At 44.4% G+C, this 11,320-nt stretch overlaps 1 protein-coding gene across 1 annotated transcript in view; it reads left to right on the forward strand.

Annotated features, from left to right (window-relative positions):
- Window positions 1-11,320, forward strand: part of HECTD4 (HECT domain containing E3 ubiquitin protein ligase 4) — a gene marked incomplete at its 3' end in the record, with an annotated part of 43,777 nt that overhangs the window by 26,209 nt on the left and 6,248 nt on the right. Inside the window, exons 27-47 of the mRNA XM_010134547.1 lie at window positions 69-157; window positions 698-873; window positions 1,330-1,465; window positions 1,607-1,748; window positions 1,860-2,026; window positions 2,604-2,750; window positions 3,053-3,237; window positions 3,755-3,908; window positions 4,238-4,518; window positions 4,854-5,043; window positions 5,667-5,748; window positions 6,176-6,378; window positions 6,568-6,703; window positions 7,386-7,568; window positions 7,833-8,003; window positions 8,419-8,588; window positions 8,823-8,938; window positions 10,181-10,284; window positions 10,566-10,727; window positions 10,861-11,009; window positions 11,268-11,319. Of these exons, the coding sequence (XP_010132849.1) occupies window positions 69-157; window positions 698-873; window positions 1,330-1,465; window positions 1,607-1,748; window positions 1,860-2,026; window positions 2,604-2,750; window positions 3,053-3,237; window positions 3,755-3,908; window positions 4,238-4,518; window positions 4,854-5,043; window positions 5,667-5,748; window positions 6,176-6,378; window positions 6,568-6,703; window positions 7,386-7,568; window positions 7,833-8,003; window positions 8,419-8,588; window positions 8,823-8,938; window positions 10,181-10,284; window positions 10,566-10,727; window positions 10,861-11,009; window positions 11,268-11,319 (3,195 nt within the window). The remainder of the gene's footprint in view (window positions 1-68; window positions 158-697; window positions 874-1,329; window positions 1,466-1,606; window positions 1,749-1,859; window positions 2,027-2,603; window positions 2,751-3,052; window positions 3,238-3,754; window positions 3,909-4,237; window positions 4,519-4,853; window positions 5,044-5,666; window positions 5,749-6,175; window positions 6,379-6,567; window positions 6,704-7,385; window positions 7,569-7,832; window positions 8,004-8,418; window positions 8,589-8,822; window positions 8,939-10,180; window positions 10,285-10,565; window positions 10,728-10,860; window positions 11,010-11,267; window position 11,320) is intronic.

Raw genomic sequence — 11,320 nt, forward strand, 5'->3', positions numbered from 1 at the left:
GCCGCGTGCGCTCATGTCTCCTGCTGCTCTCTCAACACATGTTCATCCTTTGCCTTCGCTTTGTTTAGAGCAAGATGAAAGAACTAGAGCTTCTGTGTTCAATGAAAGATGTTTCTTTTGATGGAAGCGATCTCGAGAACGTGGTGCTGGCGTTAAGGTTAGTAGCTGGCTGTGGAGTGTGCTGGTTGGACAAGGGACGTATGAGACGGGCAGCTTTGAGCAGTGGGATTTCAGTGAGTTCTAATGGCAGTGAAACACAAATGCTTATCAGAATAGGCGCTTGAATCTCATTGTACCCTGTGACATGTAATAGTGTGAAATAGAAGCTGGCACTAAATGTTTCGAAACTATTTTATGTCTAATTCCATAGGCAGACCTATAGAAAGAAAACAGTCTTTGGGAGCAGGGACATTCAGAGGAACTTCCAACCAGGGATGCGATACTTAAAAACTTAATTTTCCTGTCTAGCAATGTCTGATGAAATGTTAGAAATGCCTGTGCTAAATATATTAATATTATTGTTACCTCAACCACTAGTACCTGCTAACAAATCACTTGTTTATTTCTTCTTTCTTTCTCTGCTTTGGTGGCATAGAACAGAGTGAGGCCATATGTTGTCTGTAACCCGCCTCACTGCATTTCAGGAGGCATTAAAACATAACTGAGTTAGCTTCTTGTTTTTCTTTCATCATCTAAGGGAGAAGTTTTTCCAGGAGGTGAATTCACTGATCCAGAAGACCTATCATCCCCTGGCAAAGACCAAAACCTTAGTTAAGAGCTTGATGAACAGGGCAGAGCTGTTATTACACGTCACTATTGCAGCGCAGTCTGGTATCACAAGAAGTATATCCGGTACCCCTGCAGAGACCCCAGGTACAGAGCTCACCACCGGCATTGTGCTGTCTTTCTCTTCTTTCTTTTTTCCTGAAGAGATAATTTATTCCTTTTGTCTTTTATTTCCACCTTCACTTAAATTAAAATTAGACCTTTTTTTTTTTACTTTTTCAAATTAAAGTCAGCAACGGAAGCTGACTCTTTGTTTTCTGATTGCTATAATGTTGGTGGCTTGAGGTCTGAGGAGTAATATGTGGGATTTAAACTTCAATCTCCTGAATTATCGGGGGGAAAAAATGCTTAACCTAATCAAAACTAACTTGAAACAATACCTGAAAGCAGGGAGGTGCTCAGAGCTGAGTTGCAAGGTCTGAGGCTGTGTTTTCCCCACCCTGTGTTATAGCTTTCCCTGGAATGTCCACAGTGCTTTTAAAAAGTGTGTAAATAACATCCTACACCAGGAGTGATGTTCTTTCATATCTTATACTATTGCAGCCTGTAAATCAGCATCTGAAACGAAAGTGATCTCCCATGCCGTGCGCCAGCCTGTCTTCCTTCGCAGTATGTCAGCACCGTCAGACTTAGAAATGATCGGTAACGAAGATCTCGAGTTCACTCGGTCAAGTCAGAGGTAAACCAGGGTTTATTCCACTAAGCTGCTTTACAGTAACATGGCCTGTGTTGTTAGTCGTCCTAAACTTTGCAGACATGGCATGGTTTTCTACTGGATCGGCCTGCTCCTGCCAGGTGTAATTGTCCTGTGTTCTCTTAGGCGCCGCCACGTCACCAGCCACAGAAGCAGCTCCTTCACTCTGCTCCAGTCACTGACCATTGAGGACAGCAGAGATAAACCCACGTACAGTGTCTTACTGGGGCAGCTGTTTGCTTTCATTGGAACAAATCCTGACCAAGCGGTACGTCAGTTTAAACGTGCTTAATCATGGTTTCAAATCCAAACTTTCACAAAGAGGGGAGGTGTCTTGCTTGTGTCTCATTCACAAAAACAACCAACCCAAATCCCGTAGGTCTCCAGCAGCAGCTTTCTGCTGGCTGCCCAGACGAGGTGGCGGCGTGGCAATACGAGGAAGCAAGCCCTGGTGCACATGAGAGAGTTGCTGACAGCAGCTGTTCGGGTCGGTGGCGTGACGCACCTTGTAGGCCCAGTGACCATGGTACTTCAGGGAGGACCAAGGTGTGTTTATTCCTCTGACAGTCATTAAATGTTTCGACCCTGTAGAAGATGGTAAATTGTTTTGCACAAATTAAAACTGTGAGAATTGACTAGCTGTGGGGGCTCGAGTTTACAGAACAAAGCTTGTAAGAACCACTTGCACCCTTGTGGGGCAGAACTTCTAAGAGATGCTTTCGTTTGGCAGCAGATGAATACCAGTTCCTTTCATACTGGGATGATGTGTCCACAGGTACATCTGTAGGGTGTCTTGTTCTCCTGACTGAATTCTAAATTCGTGTTAATCAAGTAGCAGTGGTAGATTTAGCTGATAGTAGTACTGTCATCTAAATTTGATGGGATATTTTGTAAGTATTTTGTTTGTGGTCAAATTCCAATCATGGCTGAAATAAAACCTCGATAACATCTTGTTTACTTACATTCTGTATTAAAACATGAGGTGACTTGCAGTTTTGCTTCTAAATCTTCCTCGAGTAATTCTTAATATTTGCTGCTTTCTTTCATTAAAGCTCTATTTGAGAGTTTGTTCATTTTATCCAACCTGGAAAACCCACCATTTCAAATATCTATCTACCAACAGAATTGAAGAGCTGACGTGTGGCGGGATGGTGGAACAAGTCCAAGAAGCTTTTGGAGAGACTATGACGTCTGTGGTCTCGCTGTGTGCTCGCTACCCCATTGCTTGTGCAAACAGCATTGGCCTCTTATGCACCATACCTTACACGAGGTAGGACAGGACTGCTTCAGAAGGGGAAGGAGGGCATCCGTACCTGTCCTTACTGGGCTTACATAAAGGAGAAGCATTATGTAGTATTAAATACATTTCCTTTCCTCATAGTGAGGAGTATCTGAGAGCATCCCGTTAAATTTTCTCAGAATACGGAATTTCATCCGGGGAGGGCAAGGGAGAGCGAGAGTCATCTTAAGTGATTAGTTGCAGAGTTGACAGCAAGTTCTGCCTTTTCATTGTGTCTGTTGTTAGTGGCTGAAGTGTTCCTTCAGTAAAATCTAATTTCTGCTCTCATGCAGGAGCGAAGAGAAGTGTTTGGTACGTAGTGGCCTGGTACAGCTTATGGACCGGCTTTGCAGTTTAAGCAGCCAGACAGAATCCAGTTCAAATGAAAAACAGACTAAGAAGCAGAAGGTGGCCACCATGGCTTGGGCTGCCTTCCAGGTGCTAGCCAACCGCTGTGTGGAATGGGAGAAGGAAGAAGGTAGGAGCACTGCAAACAGGATTCGGCTGTGCGCTTTAGGATTGCCCAAGTGCCTGCAAGATGGTGTAAATGGCTTTAAAGTGGGATATTTGCTCACCACGATGTCGGTTCAGAACCCATAAGTGGATACAAAAATAAGTTGATTTTCTTCTTGGTTTTTTAATTCTAGCTTTTTTCTACCTCTTCATGGGAGTTTTTAGTTTGCAGGTAATTTAAAGTCTGCTACTTGGTTCTGCCTAGACATAACCAGAGAACCTGGAGACCTTGAGTGATCAGTTACGCATTTCTCCTGTGAGAGGGTTTACCCATAACGTACATAAACCTGTAGTTACGTGGCTATTGGCTAATGGGGCAGAGACGTTGTCTCAGGTTTTAATTTGAATTAAAGACTTTTTCTATATACAAGTTTTGATATAGCAGAAGAGCATTTTTTACTGTTTTCAGCTTCTGGGCAAGGAATTGGTAACGTGTTCATCCGCTTTTGTAATTACAGCTGTGTGTTCTTGTGTTACTTAAGGTGGCTCCACAGAAGCTGTTCACTCTGGCCTGGCTCGTCAGGTCTCCAGCCTTCTTACCAACCACCTTGCGCGAGCTACGGAGTGTTGTGGTAACCAGGCTGCAGGGAATGACGCGCTTCAGGATGTCCTCAGTCTTCTTAATGACCTGTCAAGGTACTAGGCCTTCGTCTCTGGAGAATGTTTTTTCTGTGTACACAAGCAGGTGGGGGTTCTTGAGGGATTTTTTTACTGTGGTGAAGATGAGATAACTTTCAAAACATTCGAAAGCTTGACTGTAAACTGATGTTTCCTCGGTCCTGGTGTTTAATTGGTGCCATCAGGTCATGTAAGAATTGTTACAGATAAAGTTTTGTCAAGCACATGCATTTTTTTTAATTACATCTTTTAAAAAACAAATAATTTGGATTTATTTCCAAGAGCATCATCAAAAATCAAATCATTTTTTTTTCAACTAGCAGTTACCTGTTTGTTCTCCCTGTCAGGAGTCACATAGGTAAAGCAATCCTGAGCCAGCCAGCCTGTGTGTCCAAGCTCCTGTCGCTTCTCTTGGATCAGCGTCCTTCTCCAAAGCTGGTCCTTATCATCCTCCAGTTGTGTCGTGCTGCGCTGCCTCTCATGAGCGTGGAGGACTGTGGAAATGTGGAACTGCCTCCCTGGAGTTACTCGGTGCCATCTCTGAACAGTGAACAGGATGATCCCAGCGACCCGGCCTCCAAGATTGCCTCTCTGCTGTTGGCAAAGCTGGCGGATTATGTCGTTCCAGGTACCAGCATCTTTTTGGTGTCATGTTAATTTGAGAAACTGCCAGGCAAGTCACGTTTCTGCAAGGAGCTTTTCTATTGACAGAAAGCTCAAGTAGGACAAGGTATATGGTATGTCAGTGTTAAACGACAAGCTGTTTCTGTGACTTCCCGTCTGACCCTTGATCAACCTGTTCTCAGACTAAGGTGTGTGGCACAGTGATGGTTTAGACATCTGTAGTGGGAGTTTCAAGGGCAAGACAGTTTGTTGGAGCTCATGGTTGTGTGGTTTTTAACTTCTCTTTGTTGATGGAGGTCATGGTTGTTTTAACTTCTTGTTTTTCCTTTCTCCTTCAAGGATGCCAGACGGTTCTTTCCCCAACTGCCTCTGAGCCAGATACTACTTTGGCAAAAGCCAGCCCTAAAAATTCCATAAAAGGCGATAAAGATCCTGGAGAAGAAAGCGAGGCAGTGGATGGGAAACTCTCTATTTTTATTCATAAACGGGAAGACCAGTCATCCCATGAAGTCCTTCAGCCATTGCTAAGGTAATCTTACCTCACTGCGTTGACATTATCAACTAATTCCATCAATTCCGTTTATCATCTTTATTTTTAGTGCTGCAGCTGTAGAAAAACACATCCTACACATAGTAGTAATTGGAAAAGCAAAACGTCTTCGCAATTTGTTGCGTTAATGCAAAAAAGGTTTATAGCGCTGCTGCTTGGATAAAGGTGCACAGTGCTGTACCATTATCACCTCGTGCATCTCGAATTTGTTTCATCTTCCCCCTCTCCAAGCTGTTTTTGAACCCATGCCCTAAAAATGACACTAAAAGGTGCAGCAGTTGGGTGTCCTCAGGTGAGAAAGATTAACTCAGGAATTTGTGCTCAGTAAAAGCTAATTTCATGCCACTTCTTTGAGGGGCGAAGGGTTCAATCGGTATGCAAACACTTCCGCTCAGGGGAATTAAATTCATCTTGTAACTTACAGTGCACTTGGGTACGTCTGGAACTATCGAGTGTTTCGAAGACTGTTGAGCAATTCAGCTGCAAGGGTTGCTCTCAAATAATTTGAAAACATGCCCAATATATTAAATTGGACTGAAGAGTTCAGCTTTTTTTTCCACTAGTGCAAACAAAGGCAATGTGTTTTGGTTTCCCTTTAACAGTAGCTCAGAAGGCCGTCCATTCCGACTAGGAACTGGAGCCAATATGGAGAAAGTGGTGAAAATGGATCGAGACATGACAAAGGTAAGAAAAGAAATTACTAAAGAATTATTCTAGGTCGTAAAAATCGATGACCAGTCAGAATTCTTAGTTTTTACTGATGTTAAATCCCCTTTGTTAAATGCTGTTTAATGTACAGAGCTGTTCAGAAAGAGGACTTGGTACGTCATGTTAGTATTACATAGTTATAGATGTTAGTGATACGTAAATCATGAAAAAGGGGGGTAAATCATGAAAAAGAATTTCAGCTAATGCTTCCTTCAACCCTTGCAGGTCATATATAAGCCCCTTTAATAAAGAAAAAGAATTTGCGAATATGTACACAGGGGGATGTGCTGATGTGCTCTCTGTGCTTGTACATACGCGGAGGGAGGAGAATTCAACACATCCCATAGTGTGGCCAAATAGCGCTAACATCAGTGTTCGTCCTATATGGCAATTTTATTTCCAGAGTGGCTGCTGTGAAGTCATTACAGAAGAAGCTGCTGCAGCCCTGCGAAAGGCAACTAAGTGGGCACAGTCTGGTCTAATAGTCAGCGTTGGGCCACCCATAGAAACCGTCAATCCAGAAACTACTAGTGGTTTGTCCAGTGGGGACAAAAAGAAGACAGCACAAACATCCATTTGCAGAGAGAGGAATTCTGAGCTTGCCAGGTGGGTCCCTTCGGTTCTGTGCTTAGTCTAGATTGTGCTTTTCTGTGTGCCAGGATTTGTAGTGCTTTAGAAGATAATCCAGGTGTTCTAAACATCCCTTTTTTGTGCTGACTATTGTTGACAGTTTAAGCTTCCCTTCCTTCTCTTGTTTGACAATTAATGGGCACGTGGCTTTCTTCGTCTGTACAGGACGGATCCTGTGAGGCCCTTCATTAGCGGTCACGTTGCAAACAGCATGGCAGCAGAGGTGATCGCTTTGCTGCACAGCTTGTTGATGGCACCAGAATCAAATGCAGCTCAGATATGGACCACAACTGCTGAAAAGGTAAGGAAACGGAAGATGAAGGGTCAGGTTCTGCACCAAGCATGTATCGAGTACTTAAGAGAACTTAATAATTAGCAATTTCCTAAGCTCCTCCTTCCGATTTGCTACTTCAAACCAGGATGTGTAACTGCATGAAGCAGCCCTTTCTAGTAGCTGTTACCTGCCCGGTGTCTTAGGGGTGGAATAAATAATCAAAAGTGACCTGGCGTTAGAGGATGTGGTGTCGTTCTGTAACTCGCCTGTCACTCTCTTCAGCGGTTAATGACGCTGTTTGTTCTGGGGGTTCTCTCGCCTTGGCCGGTGGTTATTCTGCCTGTGCTGCTCAGTCGGCTTTGCTGTGACCTCTGAGGCTCTAAAGCGCTGGCTGGAAAACACTGCACGTTGCTTTTATGTTCCGCCGAATCCGGCAGCACCTAAGCTGTTGCTTAGCAAAAGCCCTCGCTCACGGATTTAGCCTAAGATTATACATGTAACTCCGTGGTTCTGAGAGTTATTAGGGAACGGAGCCGGCTTTGATGGTGTTCGCGGTTCAGAGAACTTGGAATATTCTGAGTTATATAATTCTCTTCAAGAACAAAAATAATTCTTCTGAGACTGTGTGTGGGCTGGAGGCTCGGGGCATTGGTTTTTGTTGGAGTTGTGCTTTGAAGTCATCCACTGGTATTTTTCCTTCTGTCTTCAGGTTCTGTCTCGAGCTCTGATGTACATCCCACAACTCGGGAAATACGCAGAGAGTATTTTGGAGAACGGGAGTAGCAGTGGAAGGAAACTCGCTAAACTTCAGAGAATTGCTCGCCAGGCAGTAGCTGCCCTTTGTGCTCTGGGTGGCTTTAAGGAGACAATTAAAATAGGTTCTGAAGTTCAGGTAATTCAGCACCGTTCCCGTTTTTTATCTTAGATGAGAATTGGTGCTTTGTTTGGCCCGCGGCGGCGTATTTGGGGAGCGGCGTGCGGGCTGCCCGCGGTGGAGAGGCACTGCGGTAGCGCCTGTGGAGACTGCAGTGTGTGTTACTCCTGGTTCTCAGAACACCCAGCTCTACGGGCGTGTTGGTCTGGTGTGTGGTGTTACAAACAGGAAACACAGAGCGTGTAAAGCCTTAAATCTTACGCAGACCTTCTTTGGTTGTAGGTTTTAGGTAAAGGAATAGCAGGAAGCGTTGGAGTTGTGGCATCTATTAATGAACAAGAAGGTATAGCAACGGTCAAATTTCCGCCTACCACTATAGACGGTAGAAAGACCTCACAAGCATCAGACACATTAACTATTCCATTATCTAGGCTCTGTGTTCCGAGATCCGAGGTACGGTAGTTTTAAGACTCCAATATTAAGTATAAAACCGATTTATTTTTTGTCACAGAGTACTGGCAATTAATCTACAGCATGTACAAAGTGTTTCATCTTTGATTAAAGTAAAGTATTTTTAAAGTTTGCCTCATGTTAAATGTATCTTAATATCTGTACTTAAGTTCTCATTCAAGTAACATGAATATTCATCTTTTGGTGCTTTAAGGTATTCCATTTCATACTCTGGTGGGTTTTGGTTTGTTTCTGGGTTTGTTTGGTTTGTTTTTGTTTTGTTTTTTTTTTTGACTGGTGTTTAGTGCTGCTTTTGTGATAGTACAAAATGAGAATTAACTCCAGGTAATAAAACACCCTCATTTCTTAGAAACTAACTACTTGAATTTAACTTTTTACCGTGCCCCCCCACCATCAGGCATTGCCTCTTCATAAACTGTCCATTACTGAGAAGGTAGTACAGGCAGTCCAGTCCATGTTGCTTCCTCAGGAGGGAAGTCTATCTATTCACACCTCACTTCCTGCAACAGGAGATGGCTCAACTCCAGTAATGGCAGTGGTCCGGCTTCTTGCTGAAATAAGAACCAGGTGAGTCGCTGGGGTTTGTGCAGCACCTCAGTCTGTTTTGATGCTGTACGCAAACGCTCAAGAAAATCATGTGGTTTTGTTCCTCTGGGGGTATCGATGTGTGACAGCAGGGGACAATGCAGAAATGCTTGTTTAATTTCCTTTAAGCTAGTCCTGAATTCAGTACGTGTAAAGACTGCTTTGAATTCAGTGTGCACGTTGGTAACGCTTTAAACGCCTTGTTTTTCTGTTAAGAGCATGCCTGGTGATGGCTCAGCTGTTAGAAGACAGCTCATTCTGTGAAGAATTCATTCAGCAGTGCCCAGCCGCTGTAGAAGTTCTGAATTTGGTGGCGCAGGAGTGCAGCCCCGGTGGGTATTCAACAGGTTCTAGCAGCTTCGTTGTTGTGTTCAACTCAGAGACGTAACAGCTTCTAAAGTCATTTCAGCGCTTTGTCCTCCAGCTGCTCAGAGTTTGGTAGCTAGTACAGTACAGCGTGTCTTCTCATAGCTGCAGAGGTGTCACTGTAAGAGTAGCTCATAATCGGAATACATAATTTTAAACATCAGGCATAAAGTTGAGGCCAGGATGCGGTTATCCTAAGCAGGAGATACACATCCTGGCACTAGCTCTCTGCTACTGTGCTTCTGAATCCTCTCCACTTTTCTTGCTTCCAAGATAACCTACTCTGTGTTCCTTGACACTGTCATTTATATGTTTTCTTTTTATGACCTTTTTTCCTGCTTTCTTAAGTTCCTTATCATTAAGCTCTTGATTTCTTTTCCTCATGTTTACAGATAAGCAGAGGGCCAAGCAGAAGTCTTAGTTCAAGGACAGGTTTTAGGAACATGTCAGAGAATTTAATTGAAGGAAAAGTGGCCGAAGCGAAGGACGTTAGAGTAGGAGCTAAGAGGATTTCAGTACAATCTCCAGTGTAAAAGGGAGTGTACTGATTTTTTTCGACAGGAGGCATAAGTTCTTTTGACTTCTGCTTTTGCTAGGTCATAAACTTGTTCACTAACACATAGAATTGTCGAATCGTTTTACTTAGAAAAGCCCTTTCAGCTCCTCGAGTCCCCCCGTTCCCCAGCACCGCCAGGTCCCCACTGCCCCCTGTCCCTCAGCAGCACCTCCACACGGCTGGGAAACCCCTCCAGGGATGGGGACTCCACCACTGCCCTGGGCAGCCTGGGACATGCTGGGACAACCCCAAAGGGACAGAAATGGCTCCTCAGGGACAACCTCAACCTCCCCTGGAACGACTGGAGGCCGGTTCCTCTCGTCTTGTCGCTTGTTCTTGGGGAGAAGAGACCAACCCCCCCTCGCTGCACCCTCCTGTCAGGGAGTTGTCAGAGCCAGAAGGTCTCCCCGGAGCCTCCTTTGCTCCAGGCTAAAATGCACATTTTATCTTAATTAACATAACAATGTCTTCGCTAACCAAATATAAATTAAATATGAGGAAGACAATTGCTTGAATAATCAGATTTTGTCCTTAATTTTGTTGCTTCAGTAAGTGAGACTGTTTCTCTTCCCTGGCATTAAGACTGCGTTGCTGGACTGAAGGAACTAGCATTGCTTGGAACTTCCTGACTTGGTCTGGGTTGTTGTTGCAGGGGAGAGGCTCCTCGTGGTAGAAATGCAGTGTGAGAGGTTACGAATGTTGTATCGTGACTGCGCTCGACCTCCCCCTCCTCCGCTCCAAGCAGACAGAAGGCAGGTGAGCACAGAGATAGAGCCAAGCGTTCTGCCCCTTGCAAACGAAGCCAGCCCCTGAGTGCAGAGGGGCTGCCGGTGGTGTTGGAGCCAAACTGGTTGGATTCTTCTCGAAACATTTCATTTAATGTGGTTTTCTGTACTGGGATGGTGCATTGTGGTGGCAGTTGCGTTAGTTGCATATGTGATATTAAACGTGCACTTCGTAAGAGCACGAGTCATTGGGTGTCAATAGGCGGCTTTAGCTGGAATCGGTAGAATAAACTGCTCTGTTCTTGTTTGTAGCCCAAAGAAATCACTTGGAGCCCATCACGAGTGTTTCCCCCTGTGCGAGCCTGCATGTTTTCATCGCATCTCACTGCTGTGACCTTCTTGGCTGATCCTAGCGCAGGTGGGGGACTTCCCCGGGGCACATTTATTTATGCCACGTCCCCAGTTCCTGTGCAGGTAAGCATTCAGTGACTGTACAACAGTGCCATTTAACATTTAATAGTGCAATGAAAGAAAAAGAAATAAAGTTTTCTGTATTACCTATGTTTTGTAAAGAATTTTTTAAAAAAATCATTATTTTTAATTCTAGGCACCATCATTCTACTGGGAAATTGAAGTAGTTTCGTATGGAGATACAGATGATGACACTGGACCAATAGTTTCGTTTGGGTTTGCTACAGAAGCCGAAAAACGGGATGGTGCTTGGACAAACCCAGTGGGCACCTGCCTTTTTCACAAGTACGTTGGAGATGCATGTCAGAAATCATGGCTTTGCCCAGTGCACGTGTAAGCTCCTGGGGGAGGAGTAATGTAAGCACGCTGTAGTAGACAACACGTACGTTTAATTGGAATGGTAAAATGATGGCCTAGGACCACCCCTGATCAAAATGAGGAGAGTGGAGTTGCCTGCGGTCGGTATCACAGCTGCTAGACTTCAGTTGTCAGCCTCATTTGTTTCAGTGCTCTTTTTAATCATCTTCTCGTGTCACTCCTCAGCAACGGGCGGGCGGTGCATTACAACGGCTCCAGCTTGCTGCAGTGGAAGAGCG

Source organism: Buceros rhinoceros, unplaced genomic scaffold (genome assembly GCF_000710305.1).
Source record: "Buceros rhinoceros silvestris isolate BGI_N320 unplaced genomic scaffold, ASM71030v1 scaffold9424, whole genome shotgun sequence".
Lineage (NCBI taxonomy): Eukaryota > Metazoa > Chordata > Aves > Bucerotiformes > Bucerotidae > Buceros > Buceros rhinoceros.